Source organism: Triticum urartu, chromosome 7A, assembly GCF_056163025.1.
Source record: "Triticum urartu cultivar PI428250 chromosome 7A, HENAU_Tu73, whole genome shotgun sequence".
NCBI classification, from domain to species: domain Eukaryota; kingdom Viridiplantae; phylum Streptophyta; class Magnoliopsida; order Poales; family Poaceae; genus Triticum; species Triticum urartu.
Window position 1 is genome coordinate 84,289,853 of NC_141879.1, and position 19,041 is coordinate 84,308,893.

At 45.3% G+C, this 19,041-nt stretch overlaps 1 protein-coding gene and 3 pseudogenes across 1 annotated transcript; 2 read left to right on the forward strand and 2 right to left on the reverse strand.

Moving 5' to 3' along the window:
• Nucleotides 1-2,451: 2,451 nt before the first annotated feature.
• Nucleotides 2,452-4,002, forward strand: LOC125524332 (3-ketoacyl-CoA synthase 5 pseudogene; annotated as a pseudogene).
• Nucleotides 4,003-8,618: 4,616 nt separating this feature from the next.
• Nucleotides 8,619-9,284, reverse strand: LOC147958063 (uncharacterized). Its single transcript, XM_087531936.1, has one exon. It carries the CDS (start codon nucleotides 9,282-9,284, stop codon nucleotides 8,619-8,621), a length of 666 nt encoding a protein of 221 aa, XP_087388062.1.
• A 734-nt stretch (nucleotides 9,285-10,018) lies between these two features.
• On the reverse strand, nucleotides 10,019-18,185 carry LOC147958064 (3-ketoacyl-CoA synthase 5 pseudogene; annotated as a pseudogene).
• On the forward strand, nucleotides 12,315-15,376 carry LOC147958065 (uncharacterized; annotated as a pseudogene).
• Nucleotides 18,186-19,041: the final 856 nt, after the last annotated feature.

Below are 19,041 nucleotides of genomic sequence, written 5' to 3' on the forward strand. Positions count from 1 at the left end.
AGCAAAACCTCGCGCGAGGGGCAGGAGAGATTTCTCATCTTATATAGAAAGAGAGACGCCGTAGGATTGACCACATTTAAACACCTTGTAATTGTGTGAGCACTGAGGCCACCGTTGACGAGGGTGGAAGAAGGATAAGCAGCAACATAGATGTGATGCCATGTTAAATAAAGGATGCCTTATAAAAATAACTGAAGTGGCAAAATAAGACATTGCCGACGCATGTGCTTGGGCTCCTGTGCTAGCTAGTTACTAAGAATTATTGGGTTTACTAATATCTATCAATCAACTTCGGGAAATGCAATCTCAGTTTAGTACAAAAATGTAACTTGCACGTTTTCCAGAAAACTATAGCCGCATGTTAAAGTGCTAGTTGTATGTTCCATATGGAGGAAAAACCTCAATCAACGGGTGGACCTAATTATAAATGGATATTGCTGGTATTCCCCTTGTGGTTAGAATAGTGCAAGCATTGATGCTAGCCGCTCTGTAATCCACGCCCACTTTACACAATCGTCTGCTTATTTATAAATATGTGCGCAGCAATCTAAACACGAAATATAAGCTCTTCACATTATTGCATGTAAATCTGTATGTTCTTTTTTTGCGAGGATGCAAATCTGTATGTTCGGAATCATATATGCATGATGTGAATGTTGATTTAGTAGTTCATCCCATTCAAAATAATATTAATGCTAGCACAAAATATCAAAGACTACATGGTATGATACTACACAAAACACATGTGAATATATGTAACAGATTTGTCTTTAGGTATCTTAGATTGCAGTTTTTATATTTTTCAACAAATTGTAATTTACACTGGCGGCATGCGTATTAGCATGGGAACAGATTAGTCTAGTTACTAATGGTGTGCCCTTTACATGGCACATCACTAATAAGATGTTATTAGTGTCGTTCTCTTTAAAGTCGCACACCACTAGTATTTTGCCCAGTTACTACATACCAGTGGCGTTTGAAATTATCGCCGTGCCACTAATAGTTTTCACCTATAAGAGATTTCCTACTAGTGCCTATCAGAATTGAGATAGATGCCACCTCAGTTCCAAACACTTTCCTATTCCTATCTATGCCTATTAATAAAGGGAGAAGCACTCCTGCCCGTCCGTTGTGCTCTTTGCAAAAAAAAACCTTGTTGTTTTCTGAAATCAACCCGGGGTCCAGATTTAAGTGAGTTTAGAAAAATGTTTTGCTTTTCGTAGATACCCCCTGTTATTTCTTAAAATCAACCCAAGGTCCATGTCTTTTGAAAAATATGGATATCTTTTAAACCCGAACTTCAATTTTAACATGTTATATATAGAGTTTGATTATAAAAATGTGCGGAATCTGAATATGATGTTTATTTACATGATGATCATTTGAAGAAAAATGCTATTTAGGGGGCAACCTTAATCAATAACACATGACCCATCTTTCTTTCATATCGGTGCCGTTCCGCATTGGAAATGAACACCTCGGTAAAATCAGATTAGCGACGAAAGAAATCATATATAATCATGCATGCACGCGCCTCAGCAAAACCTCGCGCTGGGGGGGGGGGGGGATTTCTCATCTTATGTAGAAAGAGAGACGCCGTAGGATTGACCACATTCAAACACCTTGTAATTGTGTGAGCACTTAGGCCACCGTTGACGAGGGTGGAAGAAGCATAAGCGGCAACACAGATGTGATGCCATGTTAAAATAAAGGATGTGGATCTATTACGGTTTTGAGTCATGGTTACTGGGTTAGGGGCCCGTATATTTTTTTCCTATTGGAATGCACGGACACTTTTGCTAGTGATATCCTATGAACAAAATGAGGCCTTATAAAAATAACTGAAGTGGCAAAATAAGACATTGCTGACACATGTGCTTGGTTACTGGATTAGGGGCCCGTGTTTTTTTTTTCACCTGTTGGAATGCACGGACACTTTTGCTAGTGATATCGTATGAACAAAGTGGAAGCCTTATACCAAGTGGTCAACTTGGTAAGCTATCAACAAAAATATTGCAAATCACTGATAAAAAGGAGCCTTATAAAAATAACTGAAGTGGCAAAATAAGACGTTGCCAACGCATGTGCTTGGGCTCCTGTGCTAGCTAGTTACTAAGAATTAGTGGGTTTACTAATATCTATCAATCGATTTGGGGAAAATGCAATCTCAGTTTAGTGTACAAAAAATGTAACTTGCACGTTTTCCAGAAAACTATAGCCGCATGTTAAAGTGCTAGTCGTATGTTCCATATGGAGGAAAAACCTCAATCAACGGGTGGACCTAATTATAAATGGATATTGCAGGTATTCCCTTTGTGGTTAGAACAGTGCAAGCATTGATGCTAGCCGCTCTGTAATCCACGCCCACTTTTCACAATCTTTTGCTTATTTATAAATATGTGCTCAGCAATCTAAACACGAAATATAAGCTCTCCACTCTCTCTTATTGATCCATCTAACCAGTATCAGTACCAGGTCGCAGTGAAGACGTTCACACTCTTTTCATAGCCGCCCCGCCACCCCCGCCATGGTACTACTCCAAGACAATCTATTTTTCATTTGGCATGATGCTTCCGGAAACATCCGCCTCTTCTTAATTTTTCTGTGCATAGCTACTATGACCACACTCCTGTACCTCATGAGCCGTTCACGCACAGTATACATTGTTGATTATGCGTGTTTCCGGCCTGACTCGAACTACCGCATCAGCAAGGCCGCATGGATTGAGAACATTCACCATTCTCGGTCCTGCGACGACAGCGGCCATCTGTGCTTCTTGACCCGTATTTCTGAACGGTCAGGCCTGGTGATGAGACCTACCTCCCGGCTTGCCATCATCATATTCCACCATATTATTGTTTAAGTGAAGCCCGTGCTGAAGCGGAGTTGTCCATCTTCACGACCATAGATGACCTTCTCGTGAAGACGTCTATCAACCTTAATGCAATCGCCATACTCATCGTGAACTGCGGCATCTTCAGCCCAACTCCGTCCCTCGCTGATATGATCATGAGAAGATATAAGCTTCGAGATAATATTTGCAACGTGCAACTGTCTGGGATGGGCTGCAGCGCAGGGCTAATCGCCATGGGTCTTGCGAAGGACCTTCTGCAGAACTCTCCCTCTAGCGCGCATGCGCTGGTTGTGTCCACAGAGATCTTGACTGGGACCTACTACACTGGGAGGAAGCGCGAAATGCAGCTGACCAACATGTTGATCCGCATGGGTGGCTCGGCGGTGCTCCTCTCAACATCGAGTGACAAAGCTCGTTTTGAGGTGGCGAACGTAGTTCGGAATTGTACCAGCTCCCAGGACAATGCATACCGATGTGTATCTTATGAGGAAGATGACGAGGGAATTCTTGGTCTCAATTTATCCAAGGACCTTGTGGATGTCGCTGGCAAGGCTCTCGGGGCTAACATCACCACGGTTGGACCGCTTATTCTCCCATTGTCAGTCAAGATTGCATTTTTGCTCTCGTTCATCTCACGAAAGGTGCTAAGTGGAACCATGAAGCCATATGTGCCTGATTTCCGCAAAGCTTTCGAGCATATGTGCGTACATGCAGGTGGTCGAGCGGTAATCGATGCTGTGCAGCGTAGCCTCGGCCTGCTTGATGAGCATGTTGAGCCATCAAGGATGACACTTCACAAGTTTGGGAACACATCAAGTAGCTCGGTATGGTACGAGCTGGCGTACAGTGAGGCCAAGGGCCGAATGAGGAAAGGGGACCGAGTTTGGATGATTGGATTTGGCTCTGGATACAAGTGTAATAGTGCAGTGTTAAAGTGCACCCAGCCAGCAAAAAGTGCTGATAAGGCATGGCAAGATTGCATCAATCGCTACCCGATAGATGTTCCTAAGGAGGTGTAGAATATGCTGTTATTTTGGTCATCTAAGGACTAAGTTTGCTCCTGTGGGCTTTCAGTTATCTGCTTGGTGTACCACATGATATATGCAGTGAATAATTTTAGCTTGGGTTTGTCTGTATGTGACGTGTTGAAGGGGAAAAATGATTTACTATGTTTTCTTTTTAATGTTTGACATCTGGTCGTATAAAATTCAGCCGCTCTTTTGCTGAGTAATGTACATTTGCCTGGTCATGGTAACTTGTGGATTCTGCTGCTGCTTTATTGGAGATGATTGCATTTTTATTGACGTGCTTCGCCTGGTACTACATGCGTCATTGCATTACAGTGTCTGCGAGCCAGCGTTAGATGGTTGATGCTAATAATCGGAGCAAAAAACAATCACCAGCCAGCAACCGAACAACTACAGTTTCATTTGTCAACTCGTAAAATGCTCATCTATGCAACCATGATTCATCTACTGAATTTCTGATCCACTCATCATGGGATACGTTGCCCATACAGTTGGGTCTGCTATCCACGTTCTCTCTCGGTTATACCCCTTGATGGGCGATGCTTCCAGTTTCTCGTGACAAGTAGAGAAGGGCGAAGATGCTTAGGGTTGAAAATTTCCGAAGCTAGTCGTTTTTGTAAGATTGAATAGAACTATTGTTGATTGATTATTGCAGCCGCATACAACAGTATATATAAGAGATTTACAAGCCAACTAGACCTATTACAATATGACTAGGACTAGATAACTTGAGAGGCAAGTAATAGTCTAACATCCCCCTGTAGTATCAACAGGGGGCTCGACAACGTTGAGACTGGATCGAATATTACAAAATGATGTTGATGGTAGTCCCTTGGTAAAAATATCAGCAAATTGAGCCGTAGAAGGAACATGCAGCACCCGAACTTGTCCAAGAGCCACCTTCTCGTGAACAAAATGGATATCAATCTCAATATGTTTAGTCCGGCGATGTTGAACAGGACTCCCGGACATGTAAACAGCTGAGATGTTATCACAATAAACAATGGTAGCATGTGCAAGCGGTTGATGCAACTCCGAGAGCAACTGACGAAGCCAGACCGTATCAGCCACATCATGTGCAACCGCACGATATTCAGCTTCAGCAGACGAGCGGGAGACGGTTACCTGCCTTTTGGAGGACCAAGAAATCAAATTGTCACCAAGAAGAACACAGAAACCAGACGTAGATCATCGAGTGTCGGGACAACCAGCCCAGTCTGCATCAGAATACGCGGTGAGAGAGGTAGGGGAAGAATTGTTTATGTGGAGACCATGGTCGAGAGTACCTTTGAGATACCTAAGGATGCGCTTGATATGATTATAGTGATGTATGCGAGGATCATGCATATAGAGACAAGCTTGTTGGACAGCAAAAGAAATTTCAGGACGAGTAATGGTAAGATACTGAAGGGCACCAGCAACACTACGATAAAGAGTAGGATCATTGAAAGGATCACCTTTGGCAGAAAGTTTGAAACTAGTGTCGACAGGAGTATGTGAAGGATGACAGTCTAGCATACCAGCACGGTTGAGAAGATCTAGGATGTATTGACATTGGGAAAGAAACAGACCCGACGAATCACGAATCACTGCAATGCCTAAAAAATGATGAAGAAGACCAAGATCTGTCATAGAAAACTCAGAGCGGAGATGAGTAATGATGCGGTCCAAAAATGTTTGAGAAGAAGCAGTGAGAATGATATCGTCAACGTAAAGAAGTAAGTATGCGATGTCAGAATTATGATGATAGACAAAGAGAGAAGCGTCAGAAAGAGAGGAAACAAAACCTATGGTTTGAATAAAGGAGGAGAAGCGTTGAAACCATGCACGTGGAGCTTGTTTGAGACCATAGAGAGATTTTTGAAGAAGACAACCATGGTTTGGATAATAAGGTCTTCAAAACCAAGAGGTTGCTGATAGTAGACGGTCTCTTGGAGAGAACCATGAAGGAAGGCATTTTTTACGTCTAATTGGTGAATAGGCCAGGTGGAGGAGACAACAAGGCTGAGAACAGTGCGTATGGTACTAGGCTTAACAACAGGAGAGAAAGTTTCATTGTAATCAATACCATGTTGTTGGGAATAGCCGCGACATACCCAACATGCTTTGTAGCGAGAGAGAGTACCATCGGAGTGAAACTTCTGACGAAACACCCACTTACCGGAGACAATGTTGGTATTGGAAGGACGAGGAACAAGCTGCCAAGTATTATTTTCAGTAAGGGCCGAATATTCTCCTTGCATAGCTACAGCCCAATTAGGATCAAGAAGCGCAGTTTTGGAAGATTTGGGAACTTGGGACAAGGACAGGGTGGCGTGAAGGTTAAGACAATCTAAGGGTTGACGAAAACCTGATTTGGAACGTGTGCGCATAGAGTGGTCATTGACTGAGGGAATAGTGGGAACAACGCGAATGGGAAGAGGAGCAACAAGGATGTCCGGCGCAGCGGATGATGTGGACAATGGAGGGGATGGTGATGAACCAGCATGTGTGGGTGATGGTGCGGGAGGGGATGGTGGTGCATCAACATGTGTGGGGGATGGTGTGAGAGGGGATGGTGGCGCATCGGTATGTATGGGCGATGATGCAGGTGGTGAAGGTGGAGGGTTATGATTGGGTGTCGGCAGTGTAGGGGCATTAGGTTGGGATGGTGGTGAAGAGGTATTTGGAGATTGAGATTCCAGAAGAGGAGCATAAAAAGGTAAATGGGTAGGAGGATGGTTAGGTGGGGAAGTAGTGAGTTGTGATGGAGAAGTACGTTGAGCAAATCGAAAGATATGTTCGGCAAAGGTGACATGCCGAGATACAAGAACCCGACCAATGTATAAGTCAAGGCAGCGATAGCCTTTGTGTTCATCCGAAAAACCGAGTAGAACACACAGAAGAGAGAGGGGAGAGAGCTTATGAGCGGTGGTAGCAGAAGTGTTAGGTAAGCAGAGGCAACCAAAAACATGAATGTCGGAGTAGTTTGGATGACACAGAAACAGAGAAAAGTAGGGGGTGACATTAGGATTGGCTTTGGTGGGACGGATATTAAGAAGATATGTAGCGGTGTCGAGAGCCTCAGCCCAGTATTGGGAAGGCATGGAAGATTGAAGAAGAAGGGTACGAATAATATCATTTATAGTACGAAGAGAATGTTCAGCTTTGCCGTTTTGAGGAGAAGTGTAGGGACAAGAAAAATGGAGAAGAATGCCGTGGTTAAGAAAGAAGGTACAATTTTTAACATTATCAAATTCACGACCATTATCACATTGTGTGAAGCGAATAGGGAGAAAGAAGTGCACGTAGATGTATCGCTGAAAATTGAGAAAGGGAACGTGAACATCGGATTTGTTACGGAGAGGAAAGGTCCAGACAAAGTGTGTGAAATCATCTAATATAACAAGATAGTATTTAAAACCAAAGACAGTAGTAATGGGCGACGTCCAGAGATCACAATGTATTAATTCAAAGGGCTAAGTGCTTGAAGAGCTAGACGAATTAAAAGGAAGACACACATGCTTGCCTAATTGGCATGACTCACAAACGGAGGAATCGTGAGAATCTCTATTACAAAGGTATAGTAAATTCACTAAGAATAGATGCTAAAACTGCAAGGTTGGGATGCCCTAGACGCCGATGCCAGAGATCAACAGATGCCATCATGGAGGTTGGAGAGGCAACGGCAGGAACACCATTGAAAGAGTATAAGTCACCGGAGCTATTGAACCGCGCGATCTCGACCTTGGTCTGATAATCCTTCACAGATAAGCCAAAGGGGTCAAATTCGACAGAAACAAGATTGTCACATGTGAATTGACGAACAGAGATTAAATTTTTAATAAGGGCAGGAGCAACAAGTACATCACGAAGAAGAAGAGTTTTGGTGGTGGAGGGAAGTTGAGCCTGACCAACACAATAGATGGGTATAGAAGAACCGTCACTGAGGGTGATGGATTTAAAAATTGGTGGATGCAAGAGGAGAGAAATGTACTAGATGCAGACATATGACTAGAAGCACCGGAATCGAAAATCCAATCCGTACCTGTGTTGCCTTGGGAGGCAAAATTGTTCATGGCCTGGATGAAGGCGGCTTGGTCCTAGCTTGGCGGTGTAGCAGATGTCGGTGTAGGCAGCAGGGCCGGCTGGTACGGCGGCGAGGGCAGTAGAGCCGACGGTGGAGGCGATGGCAGCAGGGCAGGCTGGTACGACGGCGATGGCAGCAGGGCCGGCTGTGGGGTGTAGTAGTGGCCGCCGTCAGCGTAGTAGGGAGCGCCATATGATGGAGGAGCATGGTAGGCGCGAGTCGGCGGGCGAGGCGTGAGGAGTCCTGGGGTACCAGTATGGGGCCGCAAAGCGAGCTGCCAGGCATCGGTGTAAGCCGGTGGGGAGCCGAGGGGAGCCGGAGAGGACCATGGCATGGGCCAAGCTTGGACGAGCCCCGTCCAGGGATCATGTGGAGGACGCCAAGGCATAGCTGCTGGTGGCGCACTTGGAGCTGGCGACGGTGAGGGAGTGGCCACCGAGCGCGTCGTAGGCGGTCGGTAGACGGGGTTCTTACCACGATAATTAGGGCTAGGACGCCGGCCTTGCGGTGGAGCGGGCGCGGTCGAGGAAGAAGGCATCGCTGGTGAAGGGGGCGCCGCGGGTGCCGGACCGTGCGGAACAGCGGCAAAGAGCTGAGGGCGAGCGTCCTTGTTGGTTTGAGCACGGCCGGCCCACTGGAGGATGGAGCGCACCTCGACAAAGGTTTGCTAGGGCCGCATCATGGGTATGAAAGAAGCCTGCTTGTCGAACTGTTCGCTGAGCCTGATGAGGAGGATGTTGATAAGCTGCCGGTCGTCAACGGGATCACCAAGTTCACGTAGTTCGTCGGCGATGGACCTGAGGCGTTGGTAATAGACACTGAGGGAGGAGTCGCCTTGCACCGTAATCCTGAGCTCGGTGTGGAGTAGATTGGTGTGAGCATCGACGTTGTCTTGGAACAACTGCTGAAGGGCCGTCCGGAGACTGGCGGCAGTGGCGGCTTCCCGGAAGATGAGATTGAAGATCTCGGTGGAGACGCGCATGTAGATCCATTGGATGATAGCGAGGTCATCCTTGACCCATTGGGGATCATGGGATTGCGGCACGGCAGTGGCGTCGACGTGGGAGCGAAGATTGTAGCGCCCGAGGTGAACTTCGAAGAGGTCGCACCAATGGTAATAGTTGTGGGACGTGAGATCGAGGATAATGGAGATATAGGGATTAATATCGGAGATTATATCTGTGAAGGAGAGCACCGGAGGCATGGGTGGTGGTGGTGGTAGAACTAGGGCAGAGGAGAAGGAAGCCGCGGCGGCGGCGCGGGCGAGGGTAGCGGCCCGGCGCTCGAAGTAGCCGGGCGGTGGCAGCGGTGGTAGGGTGGGCGGCGGAGCCATACCCTAGGACCAGAAACCCAAAGATACCATGTAAGATTGAATAGAACTATTGTTGATTGATTATTGCAGCCACATACAACAGTATATATAAGAGATTTACAAGCCAACTAGACCTATTACAATACGACTAGGACTATATAACTTGAGAGGCAAGTAATAGTCTAACAGTTTTCAAAAATTTCCAAAGCCAGTTGTTTTCATGCAGGGATTAGCCCTCGTTAGCATGATGTGGACGAAAATTATCACACAAGCAATGTTTGTCGAATTCGGCAAGTTGTATTAAACTGAACCCACATTACAAGTTTACGTACTATCAGCGTAGTTACCTAAAAATATTTATTAGTATTGCCAATTTTACATACATGAGAGTTCTTTTTTTTTTTGCATACACGACCTCTTGTGTTCTGTAAGGTTCGCAATTGGTCAGGCTTTTGTTTTTAAATTCTCATACTGTATCATACTACTCTATGTCATATTATACTGCATATTAGTTTTCCGTTACGTCAAACTTCATAATTTTTGGCCAAATCTTTAGAAACCTTTTAACTAAAATATCAATTCATTAGCCTTACATTCATTATGAAGTATTTAAATACACTATATTTTGACATGGAGGCGCTTGTATATTAATGAATTTTCATATTTTTGGAAAACTCACAAGATGTATTGGACACCCAATAGTGTTGTCCCTATTATTTGATTATCTAGTAGTAGACGTAATTACTCCTCTGACTTTAACCATTGTTGGAGACATCCACCGGGTAACAATGATGTAGCTAGCCCAGGATCCATTCATACGTGAAGATGGTTGTATACACACCCACTCGACAGTGTTGCACTCGTACCCTGCAACGAATCTGATCATCCACACCATGTTGCCTTTTTTCATCCGGCCTTTGGCCTTGATGTATGATAACTCATACCACACCGATGAGGTCGACTGGTTTCCAAATTGACGTGGAGTCATCTTCGATGCCTCAACATGCTTGTTTGATAGATTAACACCATGTTGTACTGAGGTGATAACCGTAGGTCTATCGACATGGATGCATAAATGCTCAAATGCAACACAAAAGTTGGGGATGTATAGCCTGATCTTCCTCCAACGGAGCACCTTTTTGCCACATATAAGAACAAAAACTTGACAAGCTCTGATGCCAGTAGAACAAGAGGCCTGGTTGTCAGTATATTGGCCTCCTGTGCGTCCTTAGCGACATCCATAAGCTCTTTAGAGAAAGCAATCCCTAGGTTGTGCTTATCATCGTCCTCTTGATAAACACACCGGTAAGGAATGTCGTTTGCCACAGTTATCATCCGTGTGAAATGTCCAAGCCAAAACCAGACCTTAGACCTGGAAGTGGACAACAACTTTGCAGCACCACCTATGCGGAACATGATATCAACCAACTGCATGCATCGCTTATTTCCCGCATAGTAAGATGGCCCAATGGTCTCTGTGCACTACAGGAATCAGGAAGTTTGTCATCTGGCAACTACAGACGGCAAAAAGTTTGCCATCATCTGGCTGATGGCAAAGAGTGTCGGCAAAGCCGAAGCGACAAAGAAATCTTTGCAGTTAGCTTTTTGTTGGGCAGACGGCAAAGATTTTGCCGTCAGCCAAACCGTGGATTTGCCATTTGCTGCAAAAATAAGGCAAAGAATGCGGTCTTTCCCATCAGTCAAAACATTTTCTTTGCCGTCATCCAGACTAAGCTACAGATGGCCAAGTTTATTTTTTTAAATGACGTTAGTCAAATCGTTGGTAGAGCGGCAGCTGCTCCGGTGAGCTCGGGAAGAAGGGAAGCGGAGAGGTGGGCAGCTGCTGCGTCGGTGGTCGCCGGAGTTGTCAACTCCGGCAACTGCTGCCACTGCCGGAGGAGCTCTGGTGCTCAGGGCAGAGAGGAGGCTGGGGGGCTCAGTCACGTCGGCGTCCGGCGAGGGGCCGCCGCGGCGGGGTCCAGCGAGGGGCGGCCACGGTGGGGTCCGGTGAGGGATGGCCGCAGCATGGTTCGGTGAGTGACTGCCACGGCTTAGTCCGACGAGGGGCGAAGAAGGGGAGGCTGGGGAGGCTCGACCGCGGCGGGGTCGGGCGAGGGGAGGCCGCAGTGGGGAACGGCGAGGAGCGACCGCGGCGGAGTCCGGCGAGGTGTGGAGGGGCCGAGCCCGGCGAGGGGTCCAAAGGGCCGCCGTTGTGCCATGGCCACGCGTGACGGGATCGGGGCCGGCAGAGGTCGGGGCGCAGGGCCGGGGCTGGTGGCTGGGAGCTCGGGTGCGCGGCCGGAGGAGCTCGCGGTTCCCTCCGGTGCCAAATCGAGCGGCCGGCGTCTTCTGTCCGTCGTACAGAGAGATAGGAAAGAGAGTGGGGATGGGGCTGGATAACGAGAGAGAGAGAGTGGTTGGGCTAGAGGGAGAAAACGTGGGAGGGGGGTCTTCGGGGTGGGCTGGGAAAAAAATCCTATACGACCGGGTCATACCGACCCGATCGTGAGACCCACTCCCACGTGCGCCAACTGTCCATCCGAATCTCAACACATGGTTCCTCGCCTGACCTCTAGCCCACCTCGTTTCCCATGTCTCACGTCCGTCCTTTCAGCTTCTAAACTGATTCATCTTCCAAAACAGAAAACCCATCTCCATCTCCTTCATCTCGCCGGCGACGGCGTGGGAAGATGGCGCCGCCCGATGACAGCAGTGAGGCACTGGATCATGGAACATATACGGCAACTCCTCTATCTGAACATCCTTTGCACACAGCTCCAATCATGGTGAGTTCGGTATACTAGTGCCCTCTTCCTAGGAAATTCCTTCTTTCTGAAGATTCTTGATTGATCTCATTCTTCCATCTCGTCGGTGATGGCGCAGCCCAATGACGGCACCGAGGCACCGGATCGTGGAACATATACAACATCCCCTGGACCGGAACCTGCTTTGCCCACAGCTCCTCCACCCGTGGTGAGTTCAGTATACTAGTGCATCCCTCTTCCTAGGAAATTTCTTCTTTCTGAACCATCTTGGTTGATCTCATTAGCCTTGCAGCAATCGCCAAGGAACACAATTCCGCCGAGGACGAGCAGCACACCAAGGGACGATCAGGATTTGCAAGACGAAAATAATTTTCCAAGTGTTGGGATGAGCTTTCAATCTGAGGAAGAGGCATACCAGTTCTATAATTCTTATGCTAAAATAAAAGAATTTAGCATTAGAAAGTGCCACCTGAAGCTTAGAGCAGATAACACTGTAAGTGCCAGATATTTAGTTTGTAGCAAGGCAGGTGTGAAGGCCACTCATCCAACACATGTACCCAAGAAAGAACAAGCTATTTCGACGACTGATTGCATGGCACGTGTTCAATTCAGCATCAATCCGGAGGGTATTTGGAGTGTTCAAAAAGTCATCCTTGAGCACAATCATCAGCTTGTAAGTCCAGACAAGAGGCACATGCTTAGATCGCAGCGTCAACTCTTAGATGCTGACCGCCACATGATTAAGCAAATGAGGACATCCGGAATTAAACAAGCTGAAATATATGATTTCTGTGAGCTTTGGTATGGTAAAGATGCTATGTCATTCTTGCAAATGGATTGCAACAATTACTTACGAAGTGAGCGCTCGAAGTATTTGGAAACCAAAGATGCACAAACATTAACAGAGTATCCAAAAATAAGCAAGCTGAGGACCCTTCATTTTTCTATGCCATGCAATTAAATGATGATGATGGTACAATAATGAATATCTTTTGGACTGATGGACAAGCTATCATGGATTATTCTGTCTTTGGAGATGTTGTTTCCTTTGACACCACATTTTCAACAAATAAGTTTCCAATGCCATTCGCTCCATTTATTGGTGTTAATCATCACAAACAGACTGTTCTTTTTGGTGCAGCGCTGCTAGGGCTGGAAAAAAAGCTCGAAGCTCGTGAGCTAAACGAGTAGCTCGTGACTCGGCTCGAATCGACTCGAACTCGAAGAATAACGAGTCGAGCCGAGCTTTAGTTCAAGATCGTTTATAGACCAAGTTAAATGAGTCAATCTCACGAGTACTCGTGTAATTAACTCGTTAGACTCGGTATAAAAGATCAACCACTCCCAATATAAAGAAAGGTCAGCCACTCAGCACCCTATGTCCCAGGCGCACAACACAAGGCCTAACCGTTGAAGGCCCAACCACCTAGGAGACTCATGCGTTACAAGGAAATTACTATTGTTTAGTGATATATATGTTTAATATATACATACTCATTTTTATAATATTTGAGGGTTTTATGTTCATATCTTTAACGAGCTTAACAAGCTAAACGAGCCAGCTCGCAAGTTATACGAGTCGAGCCAATCTTGAATTTGAGCTCGTTATAATAATGAGTCGAGTCGAGCTAGCTCGTTAACGAAACGAGCTCTAGCGAGTCGAGCCGAGCTGGCTCGACTCGGCTCGAATTCCAGCCCTAAGTGCTGCTATATGATGAAACTGCAGATACATTTGAGTGGGTTTTTAGAACTTTCCTACAAGCTATGTCCGGTAAGCAGCCTGAGACAATATTCACCGATCAATATGCTGCCATTATAAATGCTATTGGAAGGGTTTTCCGGGAAACACAACATCGTCTTTGTTTATGGCATTTGTATCAAAATGCCGCTAAACATCTAAGTCAAGTAATCAGTGATCATCCTAAGTTTATTAAAGAATTCAAAAGATGTGTGTATGAAGATAGATCAGTGGCACATTTTGAGAATAGATGGCATGAGCTATTGGTTAAGTACCAGATCGAGGGAAATTCTTGGCTAAACAATCTGTACAAATTGCATGAGAAGTGGGCTACTATTTATCACAGGGAATCTTTTAATGCGGACATGACATCAACACAAAGGAGTGAAGGAAAACAATGTGTTCAAGAAAACTTTCCGCAAAAGACTATGCCTTTCAGAGTTGATAGAAGCATATGATAAGTGCACTGCTCGTCTTTGCCGGAAAGAAAAATACGAAGACTACAAGTCACGCCATACCAATCCAGTACTCTGCTTACCGAACCTACCTTTGTTGAAGACTGCAGCGGAATCATATACCAGGACATTCTATTCTGAGTTTGAAGAGGAATTCAAGAAGCAATTCAGTTTGTCGTGTGTGTTGCTAGGCACTGATGGCACAATTAGCACTTACAAGTTGGCATCTTTCGAGTACAAGAATGATGAAGCCGTAGTGTGTTTGAACCCAACTAATTTGGAGATAACTTGTTCATGCAAGTTGTATGGCTGCGTAGGTATGTAATACATGCTCCCTCATTTTCTTGAAATGATAGCCTTTGAAATTACTTTCTGGAATTGTGTTGAACATTGTAGGTATATTATGCAAGCACATTCATAAGGTTTTTACCTGCTGCAATATCATCACCCTGCCAAGTCAGTACATAATGAATAGATGGACAAAGCATGCAAAGCAAGAAATTTTCACATCCAAACTTGATATCAATGATAGCCTAGATTCAATGTTTGCACATACTTCTAGAAAAATGATGTCACTTGCATTGAAGTGTAAAGCTTCAAAGGAGGTCCTTACATATCTCAATGCTGGTATTGATAAGTTGGCTTTGGAAGCACATGAATTACTTAGCAATTTAAATTTGGATGAAGATGAGGACTCTAAAAGTTCATCCGAAATGACCGAATATGTTGCCAAGACAACGGTGTCATTTAGAGGTCCTGAACGAATAAAAGGTCCAATGAAAAAAAGATCAAAAGATGTGCTAGAGGGAGTAAAGAAAGGGTAAAAAGGTACATTTAATTCTTATGTGTGAATAAGTAGCAAGGTATCCCTTCTATCTCTTATATGTACACACAATATGCAGGAAAAGGTACAAATCATCCAGCAAAGGAATCGGTGTTTGTTCCATCTACAGTTGGCCCTTCAGAATTTGCTTGCGCCGGTACTATACATCCACCCATGACCATGGCATTTGGAGAGTATCCATTAACTTTTGTTCCACCTATTCCAGGAGAATTACAAGATTATTGCTTCAAGCTCATGGAGATGGCACAACACCGCCAACTCCTCGTCAATTAGACTTCAGCGAGGGTGCTAGTACATCAAGGTTTCAGTAGACGTCTCGGTCGTGCCCTGCTTGTTTCTAATGCTAGTTAGCTGGGCATGTCAGCTAAAGGGTGTTATTTACTTGAAGTGTTCGTTTTATGTTATAAATGTGTGCTAATGTTGGTACCTGAATTGGTGAACATATAGTCTCTTGGCAAACCTGGAATGTTTTGCTCATGCCAAATGGTGGTACTTACTTGTTGCAATATTAGTCTGAAGTTATCATTTTATTCTGTAGCAATCTAATTTGTGGCGTTTATTTTTCTGAAAGTATTGAATACAATCTAATTTGTAGCGCCGAAGAGGTACAAATGTTTTTCTCAATATACTGGAAAGCAACAACACACAAGTTCTCTGTTTCAGGATAGGCACACTATTTTCATAAATGAATATGCATGTCAGCTTGTTAAATCAGCATATAGGCATGCATTTTAGTAGTTTGTATTCTTTGCTGATATAGAATCTGCACACTGCACATCATTGATATCACAAGAGCTTCAAAAACCAAGAGCTTTTATTCAGTGTACATCAGACTCATTTATACAACTAAAAAGCTCCATAATCTGCATAAACTATCCTATCTTGACTTGAGGAGAAAATTCTGAAAAAATAGACAAAGCGTATCTAGCCGAATCCTGATCGACAGAGGCATGCAGACAGCAAATTGTTGGTTCTTCTCTCTTCCTTTTGTGGTCTTGCTGCTCGTCTTTCGTCAGTTTCGACTTCCTTGTTGGTGGTGCTCCATTCCCGTCAGAATTAGCCAACTGCTAGTCCCCAACGGCCACGACCATGCTCGTGGGCGCCTGCACTTGCGGCACCGCCGACTCAATAAGAATTTTCTCTGTATATTGTTGGTGCTTGATTTGAGCTGTACAATACTGAACAAAGGCAATTTTTTTTCCCTGTATATTGTTGGTGCTTGATTAGAGCTGTAAATCTGGGATGTTTTGTTCAGTTGATCGCAAATATAACAAGTAGGAGAATAAATCTGCAAATACCAGGAACTTTTATTCATAATGTACATAAATTCATTTATACAGAAAAGCTCCATGATCTCATCAGCCATCCTATATTACTTGACTTCAGAATAATATTCTGAAGAAAAATGAACAAAACATCAGCTATCCTAAACAACTTGACTTGACTTCCTGATTTTGTTGTTTTGCTGACTGAAACAACATCTCACATACATTTGTAGAAAGCACTTAATCATGATCCACACAGGCATGCCCAACAGTAAATCGAGCTGGAGATCTGCCAATCGTTTTGCTGTTTCTTCTATCTTCCTTTTGCCATCATGCATGTTGCCCGTCTTTCGTCACTGTCGACAGAACATCAAGCTCTGCATTTTCGTCAGTGTCCAGCACCATGTGTCAAGAAGCAGCCAGCAGCAGCAGGTAACAACTCCAACGCCGAGTTGCCAGGCCACAGCCGGCGGAGTCAAGCAGTAGGTGGTGCCGTGAGCGGGGCGGATGAGGAACATGGCCGTGGAAGGAGCACCAGTGGCTAACGACGCAGCGAGCAGAGTTCCGCCTCCATGGGCGATCTGCCGGGGAGTCGAGGAGCATGGTTGTGGACGGCGTGGGAGAGCAGCGGAGACGGGCTCGGGTACTTCCGCGACAGAGTGAGCAGAAAAGTTGCGGCGGCGACAGCGGCGGCGGCGGCGAGCGAGCGTAGGCGGCGGGGAAGGAAAAGGGATTAGGGATTTGGAAAACGGGGCGGCTGCAAGTCGGGAATGGAAACGGGATTCATGTTGCTTTGAGATTCGTTTCTCCAGGTGTCAGGCGCTAGACAGGGTCTCATGTTCGGCAGCGTACGACCCAGGTCGTATAAGATTTTCCGGTGGGCTGTGCCCGTGTGATGTGATGGTGCTACATCATCAATCCGCGTGATCGGCTAAGACCTCACTTTGCCAGCTGCAAAAATAAAACACAGACAGCTAAGATTTTTTGTTGTCCGCCAAAACAAATACAGACGAAAAAGATTTTTTGCCGTCTGTGTTTTTTTCGTGGACGGCAAAGTCTATTTTGTTGTTAGTTTTTCTTTGTCGTCTGCTGATGACGGCAAACAATTTTTTTGCCGTCTGCCTAATGAAAAGTTGATGGTAAAGACGCCTCCTGACAGCAAATTAGTTGTTTCCTGTAGTGGTGGAGGCGACCAACATATGCGACCCTCAAGGCATGACTTGCATCATGTTGCTTGTGAGCCTTACTGAGGTCACCGCTGCAGAGCATGCCATCCCAGAGAGGTTGACGACATGAAGATCACCTCGCAATTTGTATCTGTTCACAATCATGTCAGCCATGGAAGGTACCGGGATAAATGAGCTGCGGTTCGTGATAAGAGCACCAATCACGCCGGGGTTGATGTGTGTATTAGCCATAAGGCCGTCGATGACGGCGAAGATGGCCAACTCTACATGAGCGCATGCTTCATCAAGCCCACTATATGGTTGTATATAATGAAGTACAGGTGGGGCACATGTCTGATCGTTCAAGCCCGAGCGCTCAAGAATAGTAGCAATGAAGTTGACGGTAGAATTATCGAACAAAGGCGAGAGATGTGCATGCTCGAGGAAGGTTACCTTTGTTAATCTTAAGTTGGAGCTTGGTCGGATGCAAGCATAGTCAACAAGGTACACAACTCTACAACGCAGTGCAAGGAAGATGGTAGGCACGATGATCAGTAGAACAATGGCAAGGAGTAGTGGATATGACTAGGTTGGGGCACTATGTCAGGTGCAGTGGTAAGCCATGGTGCAACTTTTTTTAGGAAGCCAGCTGCCAGTGTGGTTGTGGTGACAATTGGCAGTGCGATTGTACATCAATTTGAGGTGCTTGAGATGAGACCGCAAATTCATGTTGTTGCTGGGTGGTGTAGATTACGTGCACGAGAACAGGAGGCAACTGTAAGGGTGCGAGATATTTATATTACAAGGCACATGACGTGCTCTGTAATATTGTAGTCGTGCTTCTAAATATTTTCGAAAAGCCTCCAACTGTGCAAGTGTCAACTGCGCCTTGTCCTTGGACCTAATCTCAACGAACGTTTCTCTGCACTTGGAATCTTCCATAACAACATTCATATCAACGGAGGAACATGTAGCAATCATAGTACAATAGTACATGAGCGATCATAGTTGTACTAAGTCTGAGTCTGAAACCTTGCATGCCGACCACTCAACTACTCCACGGAGTATTATTCACGTTCCCCAATAGTGTAGCCCATGTTTTTCGTATCACGCTGCAGGAGCACTCTCATCCAGATTGTTAAGGGGACATTAGAACAATAGATATTGAAGAGGGACAAGAGGTCTTGTATGTACCACCCAACTAACGGGGGCTATCTGTTTTCTCGCGTTTGCTCATGGTGACTTTTCGGGTCGGGATTCAAGTGCAACAGTTGCTTGGGCAAGATAATCTCTACTCCTAATCTCTATTTTAAATGGAGCAGCCGGTAGGATTGCCTCCAGATTTTTTTTCGTCCCATCACTTTCGTTCGGATTTTTTTCGACTGTTTTTTTCATCCCTTTCTTATCCCACCGGTTTAGTTTCGCGTCACCCTCTCACACAACGAAAAAAATTGAATGGATCAGAACTTTCCATGTTGACACAAATTATTTAGTAATGTCTTTATGTGAAAGAATCTTTACTCTTAATGGAGCAGTTGGTAGGAT

Bases quoted from the DNA above. Each gene is read 5' to 3' on its own strand.
- LOC147958063 (XM_087531936.1), bottom strand. From the start codon at position 9,284: ATGGCTCCGCCGCCCACCCTACCACCGCTGCCACCGCCCGGCTACTTC.